General features: G+C 38.9%; 1 protein-coding gene across 1 annotated transcript in view; it reads left to right on the top strand.

Moving 5' to 3' along the window:
* Window positions 1–24707, top strand: part of LOC111154331 (alpha kinase 1) — a 116993-nt gene that overhangs the window by 38565 nt on the left and 53721 nt on the right. The window contains exon 3 of the mRNA XM_022513873.1: window positions 19751–19982. Within this exon, the coding sequence (XP_022369581.1) occupies window positions 19862–19982 (121 nt within the window). The 5' untranslated portion in view covers window positions 19751–19861. The remainder of the gene's footprint in view (window positions 1–19750; window positions 19983–24707) is intronic.

The following is a 24707-nucleotide window of genomic DNA, read 5'->3' as shown; positions in this document are numbered from 1 at the left end:
GTGTTTGACTTTTTAATTCTGTAGAAAGTAGAATAATAGAAGTGTGTTACATAGTTTTGTTAAAATCAGCCTTGGCTTCTATACTCATTCAGGAGTAGCCTGTGATTTCCCAAGACGGTGTTAATAGGGGGCGTGCTTCTCTTGTTTTTGTAGACAATGCTCATTTACCGGTGCTCATGGCTTTGAAGTAGTGGGTATGATTATTTTTGCACACATTTAACTTTTTGTTTATATTTTACTTAAGATAGTATTAAATTGGGTTGTGATTTCTGAGCACATACTGCTAACTGGAAAGTGCAGCAGAGAAGCCTAGATTATATGAGGAAAATGTAGGCGGAACAGACAGATTAAAAATATGTGTTGCTGGTAACTCATTAAGCAAACACTTCCAATATACATAGTCATAGTCTGGACTTAATTACAGAATCAGATGAAGCAGTGGCTTCACTTTCCAGAAGAGAGTTCACATTAGGGAGGCTAAAGCACAGTTTTGTTGACTCTCTAAACCTGGGAGTAGGCAGATTTAAAATAATTTCAGAACGGTCCTTTTCTGTTTCTCAGAGTTTATCAAGACCATTTCTTTTTGCTTGGAGTCCTTGAAACAGAATCTTAAATTTTTTTACTATTAGAAATTTCAAACGTATTAAAGTACAGGGACAGTATAAGAAATCTGACATATTTTACTCAGCTTCAACATGTAACAATCTGGAGCCAGTCTTGCCTAATTTATACCCTCACTTCCTCCCCACCTCCCCACCTTCAAATTATTTTGAACCAAATCTCACACTTCATGCAATTTCATCTGTAAATATTTAATATTTAATAATACTAAGATATGATATGAACTTTTCTTTTCTTTTTTCCCTTTTTTTAAAACAAACTCCTTTTTAACATAACCACAGTACCATTATCTCACCTCAAAAATTAACACTAATGCCTTAATATCATTTATTGCAACTTAATGTAATCAGTGAGAAAATGGAGGGCCCTCCTTTTTTTAAGGAAATGGATTATTTGGCTTCAGTGTTATAAAACTGGCTATTTTGCTCCCATGATGTAAGAATTTCATGAGTACTTTTTTGTAGCAACTTTTATTGCTGATTTATGTGGTTGATAGGTTTTGTGGTATATGGTAATACCTTCCTAGAATGAAAATTTGTTGTTTTATTGGAAAATAAAAATTGCATCATTATTTTAGTCTTACCCCACCTTCATTGATTCATTTGGATAAGTGTTTTCCAAACTTAGTAGCTTCAAATGAAATTATACATGGAAGGCCACTATATATAACGGATGGAAATGAAATTACTCTGGGGCCATGCTGCCAACCACTCATTTGGCCCATTCTTTCCCCATGTGGGGTCTTGCAGGTTTTGGTAAGTAAAATGTCTTTTTATAAACCTATACCATTTTCCCGTTTTGGTTTTAGGGTAAGACAAATTGCTGTGTGAAGCAGTGTAAAGAATAAGAGAGGGTTGCCTACATAGTTGAAATTACCAAAAAATGACTATACAGTACTTAATTTTGAAGCTTACTACCACTAAAAAGAATGTTTCACTTAAAGTAATTAAAATGTTTATTGTAATGGGAAAAATCCACTGTGCTCATAAATAATGGCCCCACTTCTTAGTTGACTCTACTGGGGCCTCCTGGGAAGAGATGTATTTGCTCCCTGTCAGGATTAATCTATAAATGCAATCACCACTTAGACCTCATCAGTTCTTTCCTTCCCCTTCATTGGTCCCTCTGGAATTATACTGCAGCTTGAATAAGGTCAAAATTAGGATAGTTTTCCCCAGAAAAAAAAAAACAAAAACAAAAACACAGCCATTATTATTTCAGTGCTTTAAAATTTGAGAATCAACCCAAGAGTTATTTCTTTAAACATCCTGGAATAGACATTTCTGTCATAGAATCCATATTCTACCAAAGTAATGCATCCTGTTTTTTAGTATGGTTATTAGTTTCTTCTCCCAGAAAACCCAGGGACACAGAGTGGTCTCACATAAAACCATAGTAGATTGGATATTTAAAAGCTTGTGTCTAACACCTGCAGATAATCCCAGTGAGTTGCCATTTGAACTTGGACAAACTATTGAACTTCTGACTGTTTCTTCAAATGGGGACCATGTTACTAGCTATCTTCTTCCTTGTAATCTTACAAAAGTAAGATAATTCTCCTATTTCCTTTCGACAAGATTTGATATGAATGCCTTTGCTTCTGTAATAGTGGAAAGGATAGAATGGATTCTCCAACTTGTCTAAATGTAAGCAAACTCATCCTCATTGGTTAGAATAATGCTTTGGAATTTTTTGTAAGCTAAATTATATACTTATTTTCCTTCCCCAATAAGGCTGTCTTTGAGGGTTCTCTATTCTGTTTCTGGGCAACCTTCTGAAGTATCAAATGCAAGATATAATGGATACTCAGCATATGCTTAACTACCATTCAGAGTTTGCAAATGCAGTACATGTTATTTTATAAACCTGTAAGTTAGCTATGAAAACCAAACATTAAGGAAATAGTAGGAAACAGATGGTTAATTTTTCCTAGTAAAAGGCTGTGTAAAAACTAATGTGTTTCACTTGCTTACTTTGATTTACTTATTTTTAATTTTTTTCTATTAGTTCTACACTGGTAAATCTTCCTTCATTAGCTAAAAGCAAGGAACACAATTAACACTAAGTCTCGGATCTCCACCCTCCTCATTAGAGAAAAAAGAAAATGTGAGCTCTTCTGTTGAGGAACTACCAAAGAAAGTGAGTGGAGTAGTCCAAAAACAATGAAGTTATCCCCCACATCAGGTGACTGATTCCCTGAGCACATTTGCTCCATGACTGAGCAGTATTTTCCCCAGGAACAGAACTCTTCTAGAAAGTGGAGAATCCTGAAATTCTAAAACTGTTTTCATTTTCCACGTCAGCCTGAAGAAGGGAGGGCCTCCAAGCTGTCTGCAGGTTACAGAGAGCAGAAGTAGGTCTAGTTTTTTAATAGTCTTTCTGGCTCCTAAAATGACCCATGTTAATTAAGGACTTTGTAATTTGTATACAACGTAGGATGCATAGGAGCTGTGAAGAGATAAGTAAACAAAAAATTAAACGTGCCACCCTTTCTTTATAGACACCTTTCTCCCCCGCTTAAGATCACACAGGAGTGGTAAAACCCTGCCGTCAACTGCTACAGAGCCCCTTGCCCCTGGGCTGTATTGGTTATCACTGTGTGGAAGTAGTTCCGGGTGTGGATGTCTGCCTCACTCAATGCGACTTTTGCCTCTGTGCCCTCAAAGCATGTGGATGTCCCAGCGGTCGTCCCTCAGCAGTCTCTTGCCACTCGAGAAAATATAAGACGCGTTTGTTCCCAGGCCAGTAGGAGGCTCCCTGCCAAGACCCATCGGTGGCTGGTGACATGCACACGCTGTGTGAATCACACAGCCACATGGCGGACTTTGATTATATCAGGCCCGGAGTGTGGGCTGCCAATCCCCAATCCAGAAGCCCACCCCCACCCCGGCGCCTTTGACATTTTAAGTAAAAAATAAATAAAGGGCTTTGTGTGTATCTCAGAGTGAAGAAGAAGATGTGGGGTTGCGGGTGTTTCTGTCTGATCTGTAATCCGATGGACGCTCTCTCCCTGAGCCACTTCAGGGCTCACTTGCCTGCCGCCTCAGACAGAGGAAAGAAAGGCTGAGTGCTGGAGGCAAACAGCTGATTAAACCGAGTTGGCTGGGTTTAAGAGTTTTTTTTTTAAGCAAATAAAACTCACATCTTTCTTCCTGAAAATGTCTAACTGGTCATAATATTTCAATTCTCTAACAGATTTTTATTCATTAATTGAGGGTGGATCTGGCGAATTACTTAGGGAAGAATCCCATTATTGTAAGACTAGATACTGAGAAAAATATCAAGAATCTGAAAATGTTGCATAGTGAAGCAATTTTCTTTCTTAAAAACATAAATGCTAATTACATCAATAAGGAAATCTAATCCAAATAAGATAAAGAAAAATTAGGAGGCCCTTTAAAAAAACGAAATTTTATTTCCTGAAAATGTTATTGATAACAATAACTGATAACTTTGGAGCACTTATTACATGCTAGGTGATTCTCCTTGTGTTTACATATATATTATATTTACATGGTTGTATCATACAATGTTACAATATAATTCAATTCAATAAAACTCTGTGAGATTGGTCCTATTATTACCCTGTTTTGCAGATGAGGAAACTGAGACCTGACTTGTGTAAGGCTACTCAGCTCACAAGCAGCAGAACAGAAATTTATTTATTTATTTTTTTAAATATTTTATTTATTCATTTGACACACAGAGATCACAAGTAGGCAGAGAAGCAGGCAGAGAGAGAGGAGGAAGCAGGCTCCCTGCGGAGCAGAGAACCCAATGTGGGGCTCGATCCCAGGACCCTGGGATCATGACCTGAGCCGAAGGCAGAGGCTTTAACCCACTGAGCCACCCAGGTGCCCCAGCAGAACAGTAATTTAAATCCAAGAACCCTAACCGTGTTTACGGTGGCTCTCTACTGATGACTCAGACAGTGAAAGTACACATCTTCATTTTGTTGTTCCTATAATTTCGCAGCCCCCTCATCCCTTTTGTCTTGAGACAGACTATTCCTTTGTGGGCTACCTCTAACTCAAAATCTGCATGGCTTTTTGTCAAATAACTCTACTGGCTGTGAGAATTATGAATACAGATTTGAAAATATTTTGTTGCCGAAGTAACCTTAGTCCCCACATTTGCTGGCGTTCATCAAGTATGTAATGCTTCATAGCCCTAGCAGTTTTTGTACTTCATGCCATTTCCATATATATACCATACCATCACCTGCACTTACCTCCTACTTCACCCCCGGAGACACCCAGCAGGTTTGCCCTTCTGACTGTGAAGCGGGGCATTTCTGTTGCCTCGTCCACCAAACCACACACTACATTAGCAATCGAGTCTACACCATTTCTTCTTCTTCTTCTTCTTTAGATATTTCTTTATTTATTCAACAGAGATCACAAGTAGGCAGAGAGGCAGGCAGAGGGGGGAAGCAGGCTTCCCGCTGTGCGGAGAGCCCGATGCGGGGCTCAATCCCAGGACCCTATGACCATGACCTGAGCCAAAGGCAGAGGCTTAACCCACTGAGCCACCCAGTGCCCCTATTTCTTCTCTTCCAGTGAATTTTTCCTTGCCGTGTTTTTCTCTAGAACCTTGGTATCTATTTCATGAGAAGGTAGGTGTGTTTTGAGGACACGTCAGAAACCCTGAATTCTTACCCTGATCTTTGCTTGGGACTTTGGGCAGGTTACTCAACCTCCTCCTGCCTCAGATTCTTCCCCTGGAGTTTGGGTGAATGATACCTGCCACTGAGAGTCTACTCGCCTGTTTGAAGATCCTTCCAAGTTTGTAAAATAATTTTTTCCTGCTCTATGATTGCCCGCCAGTGTTATGGCAGCTGTGGATTTGGGGACATACGGAGTCAGTACAGGTGGCAGTTCTTCTCTCATTTGGGGTGCAAAAATACAAGAAAACTCTTCCTGGAAGTCCCATTTGCAAGTGCCGAATCCTTGAATAGGACCAGATGGCAGGTTTGGCTCACCTTGACCTGAGATGTTGCTCTTCCAGCCATGGGGGCCAGGCTCATAATTCGTCAGATGTCACCACGGCTGATGGAGTGGGTAACTGTAGCTGGGGACTATGAGCAACAGGCCCCATGATGATGACCTTTTTTTCCCCTCCTCTTTCTTCCCGAGGCCAGCAGGTAACCCATTGGTGACCCGGAACACTCTGACTGCACTTTCCTGTGCAGTCAAGTTTGATAAACACCTTCAGCAGCTGGGAACAGGAGAGGCTGGGGCACAAGGACGAGAGAGACAGAGACAACTTGGAGAGAAGGGACAGTTGAGGCCTCCAGTCTCCCATTCGAACAAGGTGTGGCCCTCAGACTGGAAGTCTTGATATAAAGAGCCATTGGAAAGAACTTCTCTGTCATGTATAGAATTCCCTCCCCCCTCCTTTTTTTTTTAAATCACAGCACACTCCTTCATTTTCCTTGTAAGTGAAAAGAAAAGGAGAATCAAATTTCTTAGCCATCTAGTGTTTGTTAAACTAATGGTTCCAATTGCCTGTCTTATCATTATTTCAATAGTCTCTGCTAACTCATGGATCCTTAATAGAGATGAGGATCTCTTCCTCAAAGTCTCTTGTCCTGTCACTCTTCAACTAGATTTCTTTTCCTTATCTCTCTCTCTAGCTGTTCCAAACCCTAACCCCTTGAGAAGTCCCAGGGCAAGTGCCCCACCCTGCTCATAAAGGCTCCTTTGCTGTCCTCAATGGAATCACTTGCTCCAACCCCGAGGGCAAAAACTGACATTTATTACCTGTGCAGTACTCCTAGACTTGAGTTTCTGTTTTCCTATTTTCAATTTTTTAAAAAGATTTTATTTGTTTATTTGAGAGAGAGAGAGAGAGCTTGAAAGAAAGACCACAAACAGAGGGTAGGGGTAGAGGGAGAAGCAGACCCTGTGCTGAGCACAGAGCCCAAAGTGGGACTCCATCCCAGGACCCTGGGACCATGACTTGAGCTGAAGGCAGACGCTTAACTAACCAAGCCACCCAGGTGCCCTCCTCTTTTTAATTTTTTCATTAAATGTCAAATCAATATCAAAAAATTATAAAATAGGTGTAATATAGCCAGAACATGATAGATGCTCACAGATTAATCTAAGTCAAAAACATACCACTTTCTTTGAAGTCCCCTGTGTTCATACACTTCCCTCACATCTTCACTCTCTGCTCCATAAACCCACTGTTGTGAATTTTTAGCTTATCATTCCCTTTCTTTTCTTTGTAATTTTACCATGTATATTTGTATCCTATAATATATTTTTTAGCTATAAACGTTTTAAATGTTATGCATGTATTCTGTGACTTGCTTTACTATATTTCTAAATTTCATCCGTATATTGCTACATGTAACTATAATTCATTCATTTATTTGCTTATTCTATTCCGGTGCATAAATACACTTCAGTTTTTTAATCTATTTTCCTGTTGAGAGACCTATGGATTGTTTCCTTTTGTTTGTTTACTATTACAAATTGTGTCATTGTGAACGTGCCTATATTTCCTAGACTCTGGTCCAAGATTTTCTCCAAACTAGAGTATATGCCTAAGAGTGAATACTGGGTCATAGTGTACCCACTGTGTGCATTTTTTATTTTACTGAATAATGCCAAACTGTAGTTTTCAACAGTGGCGAAGGGAAGTAACACTGTTCTTGATGACTGTTACCCAACTTAAATTTTTTCCCAGTCAAGAAGTTGTGAATGTTTATGGTTTGCATTTGTATTTCCTGATTACTAATGAGGTTGGACACAATTCACATGTTCATTGGCCATCAATGCTTTCTCTTGTGTGAAGTGTCTGTTTGCTCATTTTTTTTCTACTGTGTGATTGGTCCTTTTTTTCATTGACTTACAGGAATTCTTTATAGATTCAGAATAGAAATCCTCTGTCAGTTTATATACATTACAAAATACTTTCTCCCAGTTTATGACTTGTCTTTTCACTTTCTTTATGATGTCATTTTACTAATTAGAAGTTTATCTCTCTAATTAAATATCAATCTTTTGTGGTTTGCTTTTTTTACAAGTAGTTTGAGAAATTCTTCCCTTACCAAAGGATCAAAAGGATATTCTCCCTTAGATATTCTCCTTTAGGAAGTTCAAATCAAAACCACATTGAAAGGGCGCCTGGGTGGCTCAGTGGGTTAGGCCGCTGCCTTCGGCTCAGGTCATGATCTCAGGGTCCTGGGATCGAGTCCCACGTCGGGCTCTCTGCTCAGCAGGGAGCCTGCTTCCCTTCCTCTCTCTCTGCCTGCCTCTCTGCCTACTTGTGATCTGTCTGTCAAATAAATAAATAAAATCTTTAAAAAAAAAAAAAAAAACCACATTGAAATACCACCTTACACCAGGTAGAATGGCCAAAATCAACAGGACAGGAAACAACAAGTGTAGGAGAGGATGTGGAGAAGGGGAACCCTCTTGCACTGTTGGTGGGAATGCAAGTTGGTGCAGCCACTTTGGAAAAGAGTGTGGAGATTCCTCAAAAAATTAAAAATAGAGCAACCCTATGACCCTGCAATTGCACTACTGGGTATTTACTCCAAAGATACAAATGGAGTGAAAAGAAGGGCTATAAATACTCCAATGTTCATAGCAGCAATGGCCACAATTGCCAATCTATGGAAAGAGCTGCAATGCCCTGCAACAGATGAATGGATAAAGAAGATGTAGTCCAATGAACAGACATTTCAGCAAAGAAGACATCCAGATGGCCAACAGACACATGAAAAAGTGCTCCACATCACTTGGCATCAGGGAAATACAAATCAAAACCACAATGAGATACCACCTCACACCAGTCAGAATGGCTAAAATTAACAAGTCAGGAAATGACAGATGCTGGTGAGGATGTGGAGAAAGGGGAACCCTCCTACACTGTTGGTGAGAATGCAAGCTGGTGCAACCACTCTGGAAAACAGCGTGGAGGTTCCTCAAAAAGTTGAAAATAGAGCTACCCTATGACACAGCAATCACACTATTGGGTATTTACCCTAAAGATACAAATGTAGTGATCCAAAGAGACACATGCAGCCAAATGTTTATGGCAGCAATGTCCACAATAGCCAAACTATGGAAAGAACCTAGATGTCCATCAACGAGATGAAAAGATAAAGAAGATGTGGTGCATATATACAACGGAATACTATGCAGCCATCAAAAGAAATGAAATCTTGCCATTTGTGATGACGTGGGTGGAACTAGAGTGTGTTATGCTTAGTGAAATAAGTCAATCAGAGAAAGACAATTATCATATGATCTCCCTGATATGAGGAAGTTGAGAGGCAACATGGGGGGTTTGGGGGGTAGGAAAAGAATAAATGAAACACGATGGAATTGGGAGGGAGACAAACCATAAGAGACTCTCAATCTCACAAAGCAAACTGAGGGTTGCTGCAGGGAGGCGGGTAGGGAGAGAGTGATTGGACTATGGACATTGGGGAAGGTATGTGCTATGGTGAGTGCTGTGAAGTGTGTAAACCTGGTGATTCTCAGACCTGTACCCCTGGGGCTAATAATACATTATATGTTAATTAAAAAAATTTTTTTAAAAGAAGATGTAGTCCATATATACAATGGAATATTACATAGCCATCAGAAAGAATGAATACCCAACTTTTGTATCAACATGGATGGGATTGGAGATTATGCTGAGTGAAATAAGTCAAGCAGAGAAAGTCAATTATCATATGGTTTCACTTACTTGTGGAGCATAAGGAATAACATAGAGGACATTAGGAGGGAAATCGGAGCAGGAGACGAACCATGAGAGACTGTGGACTCTGAGAAACAAACTGAGGGTTTTGGAAGGGAGGAGGGTGGGAGGGATGAGTGAGCCTGGTGGTGGGTATTAAAGAAGGCATGTATTGCATGGACACTGGGTATGACGTATAGACAATGAATCTTGGAACACTGAAAAAAAATTAAATTAAGATGTAAAAATGAATAAATAAAAATAAAAATAATTTAAAAAGATATTCTCCTTTAAAAGTTGCATACTTAGGGGTGCCTGGGTGTCTCAGTGGGTTAAAGCTTCTGCCTTCGGCTCTAGTCATGATCCCAGGGTCCTGGAATCGAGCCCTGCATCAGGCTCTCTGCTCAGTGGGGAACCTGCTTCCCCCCTCCCCACCCGCCTGCCTCTCTGCCTACTTGTGATCTCTGTCTGTCAAATACATAAATAAAATCTTAAAAAAAAAAAAGTTGCATACTTTTGTCTTTAACATGTAAGTCTTTAACTAGTATTGATAAAAAAAAATAACCAATTAGCTCAATGCCGTATACTAAGCTAGTATAGTAAACCAAATTTCCCTATATAAACGTGTCTCTTACTGCATTCTATTTTATTTAGAAGCTCAATTTGCCTACTCTAGTGCCAGTAACACTTAAATCATTTAATATAATATTGTATTAGTTATTGGAATCTGTTATGACACTCTGCCTCCTCCCTTGTTATTTTTCATTAGAAGTACTTTGATTATTCTTGAGAATTGTCCTTCCACATAAATTTTAGAATCATTTGGTCAAGTTGACACACACACATAGAGCTGTAGCAATTTTGATTGGAATTGCATGAAGATATAGATAAATTTGGGGAAAATTGGTATCTAATAATATTGCGTTTTCCAGGCCACTACTATAGAATATCTCTTCATGTATTTAGATTTTTATTAATGCCTTTTAATGAAGTAAGTTCTATAATTTTTCTCCAGAAATCTTGCATATTTATTATTAGAATTATTAAGTTACTTCATTTGTATATACACATATACACACATACATTATTTTTTATTATACCTTATGTATTTTATGCCCTGGTAAATGGTGTATTTTTATTAAATTATGTTTTCTAGCCACTTGTTGCTCATTTAAAGGATATTTTGCATAAGATTGGATTTATTGGCCTATTGAATGGTAAACTCTTTCTAAACTGTATGTTCCTGGTGTTTTCCTTGTAAGAAGATTTTTCAACTACTAGTTACAATTCTTTAAGATTTTAGGACCCTACAGGTTTTCTGTTTCTCCTTGGTTTCTTTTAAGTAACTTATACTTTTCTAAGAATTACCCATTTTATTATTTTCAAATTTATCAGTAAAAAAGTTTCCATATTCTCTTATTAACTTCTTAAAAATCTCCATAGCATCTGTCACACCCCCTTCTAAGATTTTTATTCCTACTTCTATTTGTTTGTTTTCCATCTCTTGATCAGTTTTGCCAGCAGTTTATCAATTTCAGTGGTCCTTTGAAAGAACTTTATTTTGTTGAGCTTCCTATTGAATATGTTTTTTATTCCATTAATCTCTGTTCTTATTTTTATTTCCTTTCTTCTACTTTTTTCATATATTTTTTTTTTTTTACTTTTGGTTATTCAAGCTTAACTCTTGAATTTTCCAGCATTCTTTATTTCTAAGTATTTTGGCTATCAATTTCCATCTATATTCCACTTTGACTGAATTCCACATTTTAACATGTAGTATTTATCATTGCATTGTTATATTCTCTAAATTTCATAATGATTCTTTCTTTGACCTGCAAGTTATTTAGAAGTTTATTTCTTAATTTCCACCTATATGAACATTTTTCTTTTGTTATTGATTAACAGCTTAATTGCCTTTTGGTCATACAGTGTCATATGTATACTGTTAATCTTCTGAGATTTGTTGAGATTTGTCTCATGGCACAGTAGACATTAAATTCTTATAAATGTTCCAGGCATGCTTGAAAACAATGTATATTCGGCAATTGTTTGATATGTTGTTTCATAAATATCTATTAGATCAAGTTTGTTAATTGTGTTGATCAAATCAATAATATCATTACCAATTTTTTTAGTCTGCTTAATTTATTAGTTTCTAAGAGGAGTATATTAAATTTTCCCACTATGATTATGTATTTGCATATTTTTCTCCATGGTTCTTTCACTTTTTTGTTTCATATATAGTAAAAGTTATGCTTCCAGATGCATACAAGTTTAGAATTGCTTGCTATACCTTCCTGGTGAACTGAACCATGTATCACTGTAAAGTGGCTTTTTTATCTTTATTAGTGCTTTTTTCCTTAAAGTCTATTTTGTCTGATATTAATGTAACTATACTTTGTTTTAGTTAGTATTTTTCTAATATATCTTTTTCCTATCTTATTACTTTTAGCCTTTTTTAATTCTCATGTTTTAAGTAAATCCATGTAGCTATTTTTTTAATCAAGTCTATCTTTATGTTTTTACTGTAACATTTAATTCACTTATATTTGTTTGAAATACTAATATATTTTAATTTATTTCTACCATCATATTTTGTATTTTAAATTTATCCTGGGACACTTGGGTTGCTCAGTTTGTTAAGCATCTGACTCTTGGTTTCAGCTCAAGTCATGATCTCTCAGTTATGGAATGGAGCCCTGCTGCACTGGGCTCTGCGCTCAGCACAGAGTCTACTTTGTATTCCATCTCTCTCCCTGCCCTTCTCCCAAATAAATAAATAAATAAAATCTTTTTAAAATATTTATTTATTTATTTGAAAGAGATTGAGAGCGTGTGAGCAGGGGGAGGAGGAGAGGAAGAGAGATAACAGACTCTGCACTGAGCATGGAGCCCCCTGTGGGACCCCATCTCAAGTACATGATCTGTGCTAAAATCAAGAGTCAGACACTCAACCAACTGAGCTATCCAGGCACCCCTTTTGCCTTCTTTTGAATTGTTTTGTTTCTTTTCATTTTTCACTTTCTACCAGCCTGAAAGTTGTATGTTTTATTTCAATTTTTTAAGGATTATCTTAGAAATTTTTATCATAGTCTAAAGTTAATATCTCTGTTCCTTCTACCAATTCCAAGATCTTAAAACACTTTAACATAAATCACTGTCCTCCTGATATATATGCTCCTTATGTTTGTATGTGTATTTTTCTATTTTTTTCATCTCATTGTTATTGTTGTAGCTTTATACAATCAGTATTTACATTTAGCCAACAATTCACCATTTTTGTTGCTTATTATTTTTCCTTGAATCTCAGACCTTTCATCTGTGATCACTTTCCTTGTATCTAAAGCATATACTTTAGAGACTTGGTTAGTAAGAATCTGTTATGTTTATTTTTAAATATTTTTATTTTTCAGGTTTTTCCCCCAGCATATTGAAGATATCCTCTCACTATCTTCTAGTTTCCATTGTTGCTTTTCAGTAGGTAGCTATAAATTCATTGCTGTTTCTTTGAAGGTATTCTGTCTTTTCTCTCTGGCTACTTTAAAGATCCTCTGTATGCCTTTGGTGTTCCCTAGTTTTGCTATAATATTACTACATATAGATTTTTATTTATTTATTTACCTGCCTGAAGATTATGGGTATTTTAATTACTTTCTTTCTCCTGTCCTTGGTCCTTATCTCTCCAAACATTTATTTTGCTTCCCTCTCTTCTTCCCTTCTAGGATTCCAATGAGACATGTTCTAGAGCTTTTCTATCAATCCTTTGTTTCTTTTTTTTTTTTTAATTTTATTTATTTATATGACTGAGAGAGATATAGTGAGAGAAGGAACACAAGCAGGGGAGTGGGAGAGGGAGAAGCAGACTCCCCACTGAATAGGGAGCACAATCCAGGCTCAATCCCGAGACCCCAGGACTGTGACCTGAGCTGAAGACAGACACTTAACAACTAAGCCACCCAGGTGCCCTAATTCTTTCCTCTTCTTAACCTCTCTTTTGTATTTTCCATCTTTCTGTCTTCTTTTATTGTGTTTTAAAGATTTTATGTATTTGACAGAGAGATCACAAGTAGGCAGAGAGGCAGGCAGAGAGAGAGGGGGAAGCAGGCTCCCCGCTGAGCAGAGAGCCCGACTCGGGGCTCAATCCCAGGGCCCTGAGACCATGGCCCAAACCGAAGGCAGAGGCTCAACCCACTGAGCCACTCAGGCGCCCCCTTTTGTTGTGTTTTAGATGAAATGTTCTGATTTATCAACCAGTTTAAAAATTTTAGCTTCAACCAGAGCTGGTATTTTTATCAAATCTATCTAATCCATGGAATTTTATATTTTTAATTATTATTTTTTCTTTTATAGAAATTCTATTTGATTCTTTTTCAATCTGCCTGTGCCTTTTTATAGTTTTTTTTTTTTAAGAATTTTATTTATTTATTTGACACACAGAGATCACAAGAAGGCAGAGAGGCAGACGGGAGTGGCGATGGAGAAGCAGGCTCCCTGCTCAGCAGACAGCCCGATGTGGGGCTCAATACCAGGACCCTGGGATCATGACCTGAGCCAAAGGCAGAGGCTTTAACCCACTAAGCCACCCAGGCACCCCCTTTTTATAGTTTTTTGCTCTTAATTCACACACCCAACATACTCTTTCAGATCTTTAAACATGTATACTCATATTTCTTGGTATTTTATAGGTGGAAATTCTTTGACGCTTAGTTTGAAGTCAGATTCCTTTAGAGAAGATTATGTTTCATTCCACTGATTGCCTGAGAAAACTACCAAACTACCAACCTAGGACGTTTGTTTTTTTTTTTCATGAAATTCACATGTAAAATCACCTTTTATTTGCTGTAGCTATTTTAAATGGTGTTAGAATATTACTTATCTCTGAAGATCCTGAAAAACATCGTATAAAATCTAAAGAATGAATGAAAAACATGACTAGGTATTTGACATGTTTTCAATAAACACAGTTAATTTCAGAATTTGCATGAGGTCTGCATGAGGCCTAGGTAGGGATGTCATTATGTGGTAAGTTGGGATTTATAGGGTGTGTCCTCCTAAAGATATAGGGTTATTTTTAAATAACTTATTTTAAAGTAATTATCAGGTAGAAGTTCGGTGGATCTTGCGGCTTCAAATTCTCACAGGCAAAAAATTTCATTCTCTCCCAGAAAGCAGCAGGTTTTGGCACAGGCAGATTTCCTGGGAGGTGGCAGGAGAGGATGGGGATTTACTTTTAGCTCGCCCTACACTGACAATTCAACCTTTTAGGACATCAGTTTTATGCAAGGGAACAGTTTCCTCTTATATGTCCCACCTTGGGTGGGCCTTGGGGTTTATTTCCCATCTTCCCACACTCTTAGATAGCGAAAACCAAAGTTTCGGCTCAGAGTGCTTATAATTTCTCTTGAGGCAAAGGCTAGTTTCTGTGTTGGTTAATTTTCTGGGTTCCAGCTTTTACTTGGTTTGTTTTCTGAGTAGACCTTCATTTCTTACCGTTTTATTGACACATTTTAGAGGTGTTAAAGTGCTTCTCCAGCATTTTTGCCTGTCTTCAGTGAGAATGTTGGTGAGGGTGTATAGCCTTCCATACTGCTAGAAATAGAAGTCTATTCTTTCAGGTTTTGATGACTTAGAAGTCGCCTTCTCCTCTCCCTTTTTATTCAGTTTTAAAATGCTAAAAATGGCCATTACCCAGACATATCTATCCAAGCTGCACGGCTGTCTTATACTCCAGTCAAACTTCTCTTTCTCCTTTTGTCTCCCCACTCGCACCAACCAGTACCAGAGGCACTATGGTCAAAGTTGGTGTGTGGGATTGCTCAGGGAAGGGTGAAAGGGTGTAAAAAGCTGGATTGTCATTGCTAGTGATGGACTGGAGAAACACATTCTTGTTCTATGCTGGAGAGCAGAAAACATTTTCTCATAGAAACAATACAATAGATGATTTAGAATGTAGATGAAAAGGTATATTTCGCATAATTATTCATATACTTATGAATTAAATGAGCTCTGTGGCTTTGTTTATGAAACTAACCAATCATAAATTGAATTCCAACAAAGATATTTTAAACTGAGCTTTTAGACTATAGTCGTGTTTAGTATGCCTTGTGTAGTTCATTTTAAATACATTTATGTCTTATAATTATATTATAGACTTCTTGGCAATATAGGCCATCTCTTCTATTTCTTTATGTTTCCCCACATCTTCTAGCTTAAAGACTATGACTGGTTGGCCAGTGGATTATTACAGAGGTGGCAGCCAGTAGACCATGGAATACATTTGGAATTCTTTTATTTTCCCTGATTTACCCCCTTTTCCTTAGTATGAATTGTCGGAGGAAAAAGACTCACAAATGCCAAAAGAAAATGCGGCTTTGGGTAGTCTGCTGATTTGCTGACTCTTAATGATGGCTGATTTGTCAATTATAACTCAGCCACTCAGTTAAATTCTACATCACCAATCGAAATAAAGTACACGTGTATCAAATCAAACATGGAATGAGCACATGACAATTTGGCTACGTGTGTGCATGTGTGCCTTAGATTCTAACTTTGCTCGGTATCTAGTGTTATTCCAGAGGTATCTGTATATCCTATTGCTTTTTCTGGCCTCTCTCTATTTAATTTTTAGAAAAAAATATATGGGGGGATGTCAAAATAGAAAAAATGATCAATACATTACAAAAAATAGAGGGAAACTAACATGATTCAATTTAGAAATACATACAACTCAAAGAATGCCACAGTTCAGGGAGCAAAAATTGATATGTGTTGAAATTGAAAATGATTCTTTTATAAAGGAAGCTGGCCAAAATTTCCAGCAGGACTACTGCCTGAAGGAAAATTTCCTAGGCTCCAGCCTCTGTTATGCTTAACAATGAACCATACAAGTCTGGACAGATGGTTGGATTCCAAAGTGTTTCTCATGTTACAGTATTTTCATCCTATTGTCTCTCCTGAATTCTGCAGGGAAAAGAGAAAATGCTATAACTTTCAAAAAGTATAAAGAATATCCTCAGTACATTTTGGATAGTCACAAGTACTAAACATTAATTATCTCAAAAAATATCTCCTTTTTTTTTAAGAAATACTTTATTGGTTAAAATCGAATTACTTATTCTTGACAGTAGGACTTTCTTTCTTAGTATCTTTATTGCTAGAAGTACAAAATCTAGGATGTATTTATGTCTTGTCCATTCAACTTTGAACCTTGGTGAAGTAGAAACTTGGGACTCATTTTAAAGACCATTCATATCCATCCAACAGCAATACTGCATTTACTCTCTAAACGGCCCTCAAATTTGTCCAGTTTTCTAAATCCCTATGACTCTGGTCCAAATTGATGATATTTTTTACCTAAATTGTTGGCAATAAATGTCTGACTGGTCTACCTGCAGTCACCTTCTTCTCTCTGCCCCCAGTACACACTACAGCCAAAACAGAATGAACTTTTTCCAGATGCAAATCTGGGGTCATGTTTCTCCTGCTACCAGTAGTTTCCTACGACTTTTAGGGTAAACACAAAATTCCTTACCTGGTATACAGGGCCTTAAAAAGCCCCTACTTAGCTCTCCAAACTCACCTCATATTAACTTTCTCCTTTAATCCCTGTTTCAACTAATTTAGCCTTCTATCATTTCCTTTATATTTCTTTCTACTTAGGTCCATTCCTCACTATTTTAACTTCATTAAGCCCTGTTCTTCTTACAGAGTTTAATTCCAACATCACATCCTCGGGGAATCCCCCATTCACCTGCTCTCGTTTTACCCAAATTATTAGGTCAGTCCTGTTGTTTGTCCTCACAGAACCACATAGCTTATCTCTCTTTCACAGCACTTAGACAAAAGGAAGAGATTTATGATCCTGGGCATTAGGCATCAGGGTTTCAAGTGAGGGAACAAAAGCAGAGTTATATTTATTTAGTAATCAACCTCTAAGATTCAAGCCAATGTTTCTAAGCCACAGAGAAAAGTATACATAAAGATATTATACTTAAGTGTTCTCAAAAGAGACAGGAATTATTTAGTAAATAAGTATCAGATATTCTACAGCAAGCAACAGACAGGCTGCTAAGTGTGTAATTGAAGGCCTGGAAAGATATTAGCAATTGTTCCCACTTGACCCCCATAAAATACAGTTATGAAAAATGAGTCTCAAAAGTGCATCTCAGAGGTCTCTCAAATAGTTAATGACAGAGAATGAAGTTGAATTAGTCACAAATATCCATTGAACACTTTCATGTGTAACAGTTTTCCTATATCCAAGTCTGCTTTTCATTTCTCCATGCTATTTCTGTTTAAACATTTACAGAAACAGAGAAATTAAAATTTATTTCAACTTGTTAATATAACAAAAGATGACTTTCTGCCTTAAGAGGATGATATGGCACCAATAAGATCTTACTATAAGCCTTTAGACAAAGGGATGATATGCTATTAAAATTATAGTACAGTAGTTTTATTTCTTTGTGCATGAACTCTTCATATTTTCTTCTTATATCCCTCTTTCTACATGAAGTCTTAAAAATGATCCTAGCAAAGAGAACCCCCTTCTTGTTTTTATTTGAAGAAAAGTGAATGTGTCCTATTCACCCATAGCTAACTGCATTTCTCAGTCTTCATACTAACCTCCCATTCTAGCTACATCTCCCTTTTTCAGGAATGCTGGAACTAGAATGGCCTTTGCTACATGGCCTCTTCCTCCTGCTAGTCCACTAATTAGCTCTCTGACTAGCCCTCACTTCTTGATTCCTTTCGTAGAAAGGCAAGCTAATGGCCAGCTCTTACTACACAACATTGACTTAAAAACACTTGAGCTAAAAGGGACACTGAAAACCATTTAGTCCAGCAATCTAAACCATGCAGGAATACTTTCTGAAACATATTAAACAGAAGAGCAACTTAATTTATAGTTATGCTTAAATGCTTCCAGTAACTAATTCCTCACAATCTCACTTGTGAATACTCTCAAGTAACAAGAATTTTGTATTCAAGTACTCTACTTGTGTTTTTCATCAACAATACACAATTATTTTAATGAAACAAGCCTGTAACGTCTGAAAACTTTGCTTTGGCAGTTTGTCTGTGTAAAGAATATGTGTGTATTTTAAAATCCAAAGCATATGAACTATACCAGTCAGGTTAGAATGAAAAATGAAATGTGTAGGTTATACAGTGAGCACATCTTTCATTCTGTATTCCTCTTGAGTCTTAGAATAGGAAAAAAAAATTTTTTTTCTTGCTATTTAAATTCAAAACTAGCTTCTTAAAGTGAGGCCTTGTTAATCCCAAAGCCTATACAATAATTCACTGCTTTAATGTTTTTGATGATTACTTCATTGCATGTATAAGCTAGGAGAAAAAGGAACTGGGGCCATCCATTTATCTGTTGCTTTCTCCCCTTTCAGACTCTCTTGCTTTGGTAATAAAATTCTGTGTGCCTACAAGAGTGTCTAAACCAGACAGTAGCTCCGCAATCTATCCTGGCCAACTCAGAAAGAGTTCCTTTGTTTCATTTGTTCACTGTAAACAAAACAAAAGGAAGTTTGTTTTGTTTCCGATGTATATTCTTTAACAAAGGGAAGACAGACAAAAAGATTTGTTAACCTAGTAACTTTCCGGTTAATTTGTTAATCTAGTTACTAGTTAATCTAGTAACTTTGCCAGGCATTTTTGTACTGTTAGTAATTTATTTTGTTCTTGAAATTACCTTGACTGCCATAGATCATTACAGTATATTCAAATTTGCATATGAAAACTCTCAACTGTACATATGTTAAATAGCAATATAAGTAGATTCATCCGTCCATATGATAAATTCATCCATATGATAGATCTAGGAAATTGGGTTTTCTGAGATATCATTTCTCTATCTTATTTGGCAAGGTGCCTGGCTGTGAAGAGCTTTAAATTTGGCATCTGCCATTGCCTATCTTGGTCCAAATTATGCGATGCTAAGTACCATGAAGAATACTTCACAGGGGAAATCAGTAGCGGGTTATGAGAATGGTAAACTTCATATCACCATGTGCTTGTAACTGAATATTAGAACTGTCAGCCAGATGCTTCCTGTACACTTCCAGAGAGACAGAAAGTGCGGTGCCACTGGGATCCAGAGGCACCGATGTGAAGTATGCGGAAGATACATAAATCATAGGGTATATTCACTTCATTTGGCTTTGTGGGATTCCGCTGACATCACTGCGGGTAACCAAGGTCTGTACCAGGAGCCTCTCCCTTCAGCTCTCTGACGCCTTCGAGGTGCTGCCCATCCAGACCAGGCCCTGCAGTAATTTCACACACTCCCCTAATAAAGTCCTCAGGGGCTGTCATGTATTTTCATGTGTTTGCCCTATTATCCCTCCCTGCTTGAGCCTTACAGATAATTGATGATGCTTCAGTTAATCATCTTTCTCCCGCTTTTGTTCACCAGGTACCTCCGCCTTGAAGGGGCTCTTTTATTGAGAATCGATGTCTTCTTCTGGGTAATCGATCACCGTAGACCCAGGGACACTTGACTCATCATTGAGGAAGAGTAATCGTCATGAATAATCAAAAAGCGGTAGCAACCCTACTGCAAGAGTGCAAGCAACTGCTGGACCAGCTCCTGTTGGAGGCGTCAGATGTGTCGGAGGAGGCCAAGAGCGAGGACCAGCAGTGCAGAGGTGAGGTCCTGACGGGAGGCACTGGGGGGGAGGGAGAAGCCAGCAGGTCCGCTCTCAACTCCCCTGCCTGAACGACGTGTTTTCATCTCTGCCCTATTTTTCTTCTCTTGGCAGATGACCACCGAGAGATGAGTGGATTTCTAGGGCATGAATGGGACGTGGGCTGCAGGCGGACGGGCAGGGGAGGAAGCCCACTTTGTTGCAGTGAATTGCTGCCAGTTCTAATTTTAGGCTTCAGTAAACACGAGGCTACAAGAAAACAGTGTAGTTCAAGAAGAACAAAGGGTGCAAGTGGACTGGTGCACGTAAATTTCAATTATTAAAAAATTGAAGCAACTTCTGAATGGTGGCACATACTTTTTTTTCAAAGGAGGCTTTTGTGTCTCATCAGTTTCCATAGGCTTCTGTGGTTTCCGTAAATATGTCATCTCATTGGTCCAATCCCTCTCTCTCTCTCTTTTTTTTTTTTTATTGTCGATACATTTCTCATGCTGCATTCACATGCTGTTTGTAAAATAAATCCTCTCACACTGATAAATACTGATGGCATCACTATCAGAATTGAATTGGCCTTTTGCTCATTTCATAGTTTATGCCATTCACACTTTTAGATAGGTCATGGTTTGGGAAGTTTCGATCACAAAGTCTAGAAAGCTAAAGTATTTCTTGCTTCTTCCATAGCCAGTTTTGGAGAGAGAAGCTTCTTTCCTTCGATTTCTTTTTAGCATTTGGATAAATGTTTCTCCATTTCTATAAGTGTGTCCCTTTTGTGTGCTTTTAATATTTTTTTTTGTATTTTTAGAGACTTGCTATTCCTTGCAGAAATAAGATGACAACATAGAGTGCACACTCCCCATCTCTTTTGTTTTTGATGTTATGTAACGGGAAAATGTTCTGGAGAAGACTTTCCCCCATATTCTTGTATATAGGCACACACATTTCTTACAGAGGCACTTTTAGGGACCTGTAGATGTCTTAAATTTTTGTAATCTGTCATTTGTGCTCCTTAGTTTATGTGATTTCCTTATTTACTAGCCGCATACACGCTGTGTGCTTTTGCTTGCTAGTTATAGGTGCCCATCAGCCCGAGCACACACTGGCAGGTGTTAGACCCTCGTCAGGGAGCGGCGGGTACTCAGTGCCTCCAGAACGTGCTGCAGTTCTCCCCAGGGGCAGTGTGTTGTGTTCTGTCTACTGAGGTCTTTCCTCTGGTCCTTTCACTACATGGCATCCTTTGTCTACTCAGCCCAAATTCCGTTAAGCTTTGTGTTCTCCCTCGTGAAAACTCAGAGTTCCCAGCTGGGTAGCATTTTCTTCTTTTTCTTCCCAAGTGGCACATAATAGAAGAAATAATCAGTTTAGTTCCAGATAAGGCAAACAGGGCCACAAAAATCACTCGATTAGCAACGGCCCTCCAGGTAAGCTGCTTGGAGAAGGAAGTGAACAAGAGGCAGAAGAGGGTACTGCTCCATCAGGGGCTGACTGCTATGCTTGGCTGAATCTGGTAAGTCAATGGGGGAGGAAACCAATGCTGAGTCATTGACAATTTCAGCATTAATCGATCCCCATGGAGGCAAGCTGTGGGGTCCACCCCACGCACTGTCAGTACAACTGAGTGTAGTCTGACACAGAGTCCTTCCCTTAGCAGGTGGTTTCTGAGTGACGCTTGTGGGCAGGTTGTGCTGTCCCCAAAGTCATTGCTCGCGTGTACTCCAAGGGAAAGACATTAGTACAGGGTCACCTATGGCAACAGGACTAGTCAGAGGACTTGAACATGATCACTGTGATTTTATTCTTTCTCTTCCTCCTCTCAATCCTATCCTCTTCCCTCAGAAATTGTTCTTGTCAAGGGCACCTGGGTGGCGAGGTCATTAAGCACCTGCCGTCAGCTCAAATCATGATCCGAGGGTCCTGGGATCAAGTCCTGCATGGAGCTCCCTGCTCCGCCGGAAGCCTACTTCTCCCTCTCTCCCTCTCTCTCTCTCTCTCTCTCTCTCTATGTCAAATAAATAAATAAAGTCTTAAAAAAAAAAAAGGAAAAGAAAAAGAAATTGTCCTTGTCAGCATGGGAGACTACCCCAGCAACTTCCTCAGAAATAGAGAAGGAACCGAAATCTAAACACAGATATATTTTTAAAATGTACTTCAGAGGCATCACTGACTTTGGCGACACACTAGACTGTCCATGCTCTGGCATGATCCGCAGGGAGAGGCTGGTGAGGGAAAGGCAAAAACGAGTTGTGTAGAACAGATTTTCTCTGTCATCATGAAAAAAATTGAAAATATTTAAACGATTCTGTGCCAGTGTATGGTAAAACTCTTCGAATCCAGAAATCAGCTTCCTATTGTCATTTAACTACTCGTTTGCCTCCTGAATTTGATACTCATGGACAGAATTTCCACATAATCAATCAGTCAAATGGGACACTTCAGAGTGAGAAGGAACACTACAAATAAGTACTCTAGGGCCACATAGGACTGTCCTAAGTGAACGGGACTTAGCAGTCACCCTATTCCCAACTCTTTACAAATATCATTTAAGAAACTTTCTTTAGGAGCAGCTGGGTGGCTCCATCGGTTAAGAGGCCCATTCTTGGTTTCAGTTCAGGTCTCAATCTTGCTATCGTGGGATCAAGGCCTGCGTCGGCCTCTTGCTCAGTGTGGAGTCTGCATCAGATTCTCTCTCCCTCTCCTTCTGCCTCTTCTCACTCTCTCTCTCTCTCTCTCTCAAATAAATACAATCTTGAAAGAAGAAAGAAGAAAGGAAGGAAGGAAGTGAGGGAGGGAGGGAGGGAGAAGAAGAGAAGGAAGGGAGGGGAAGGGAGGAAGGAAAGAAGGAAGGAATAAATTAATTTTTCTCTACATGTATATTGGAACACTTTTTTTTAAAAAAGATTTTATTTATTTATTTGACAGACAGAGATCACAAGTAGGCAGAGAGGCAGACAGAGGGCAGTGGGGGGAAGCAGGCTCCCCGCTGAGCAGAGAGTGTAATGTGGGGCTCAATCCCAGGACCCTGAGATCATGACCTGAGCCGAAGGCAGAGGCTTAACCCACTGAGCCACCCAGGCGCCCCTATTGGAACACTTTTGGCCGTCAGAGGGCTGGGCTTTCTAGCAGAAAGCCCACATGAATGACCACATGAATCCCTAATGCCAGGGCTGTGCTTCCTCTGGAGGAGTGCTACCACACAGCCGGTGCTCAGTAGTTCTGGGTTGCTGAATCAGAGAGCAATGATTTCAGTGGGATATTTGTAAATCATTCTCAGTAGTCTGCACGGATTACTCACTGGTGTGGCCCATTTGATATCTCCTCAATGCCAAGCAATGTTTCCCCATCAGCGGTCTTCCTTACATTTGTGCAGTTGGTGGCAAGGACACAGAAGGGCATCATGGCCTAGGGCAGAGTTAGGTTTCCTTCCTCCTCTTCCTTTTGTTTTTTATTCTCTCTGTCATATCTCTTTTGTCCTATGTAGCATGTCTCATGTAGATATAAGACCAATCCTTCTTTTAACCATCATAATGGGATTTGCAATGGTGGTAAGATAGGATGCCTGTCTTCAGGAGCTCACAGTACAGTGAGAGGGAAGTGTGATGACACAGCAATGGGATGAATACTGAAAGGCCATGCATTTTGGGGTTTGGGAGCACTCTGGACGGACATTTTAATTCCACAGGATGGTCACGGCAGGCTGATGAGAAGTGGTCATGTTTGCTCTGAAGCCAGTCAGCCTGAGCTTGATCATGAAAGGATTGGGGGAGGGAAATGCAAATGTGAGGATGAGATGTACAAAACCATTAAAGAATTTTATTCAGGGCAATGGCCTGGTTTATTTTGTATTTTAGCAAAATGGGGATCAACACCGCAGAAGTTGGAATGGATGGGGCAAGGTAGGAAACGGTCGTTCAGACAAGAGTTACTGATAATGAAAAGGAGGAATTTAGGATCTACAGAATTTGGTAACTGGTTAGGTTGAGAGGGGAAGAAAAAGCTAAAAGTCTATCCTGATTTCTAGGTTTTATTCTTGGGTGACTCAGTGAATGGTGGTAGCAGTCATCAAAATAAAGAATAGAGAAACAGATTTAGAAGAAAGATGGTGAGTTCAGCTTTAGATACTTTTTAAAAAAAGATTTTATTTACTCATTATTCATTTGAGAGAGAGAGCACAAGAAGAGGGGAGAGGCAGTGGGAGAGGGAGAAACAGATACCCCACTGAGCAGGGAGGCCAATGCAGGGGTCAATCCCAGGACCTGGATGGAGATCATGACCTGAGCCAAAGGCAGATGCTTAGCAGTCTGAGCCACCCATGCGCCCCCAGCTTTAGACACTTCTGAGTGTGAAATGTCTGTAAGATAAGCACCTAGAGCTTTCTAACTATCAGTCGTGTAATCAGGTCCATAATCCTGAACACTGGGGCTTCACACGTGCTTCAGCATCCAGAATTTTTCAAATGTTAGGAAGGTAGTATGGTGCAGGGACCATCTGTTACATTCACACTCCAGCAGAAGCAGGGGCAGCATCTAGAGTCAAACATTAAAAATTTTGCAGCAAAACTTTTGGCTAATCTCACTAAATAAGATAAACAAGACCATAAAGAGCTCCCAGTCAGTTCAAGTCTGGTTAGGGTGCCAAACTTACGAAAAAACATTCCAGTTTCCAGAGTTTTGGGTTTTCTAAGTTTGGATAGGAGATCGCAGAGCTCCGTAATGAGGTTTGGTGCCCAGG

Source organism: Enhydra lutris, unplaced genomic scaffold, assembly GCF_002288905.1.
Source record: "Enhydra lutris kenyoni isolate GAN:26980312 unplaced genomic scaffold, ASM228890v2 scaffoldscaffold3, whole genome shotgun sequence".
NCBI lineage: Eukaryota > Metazoa > Chordata > Mammalia > Carnivora > Mustelidae > Enhydra > Enhydra lutris.
The sequence above is the reverse complement of the archived record's forward strand: the minus strand, read 5'-3'. Positions and strand labels throughout refer to the sequence as shown.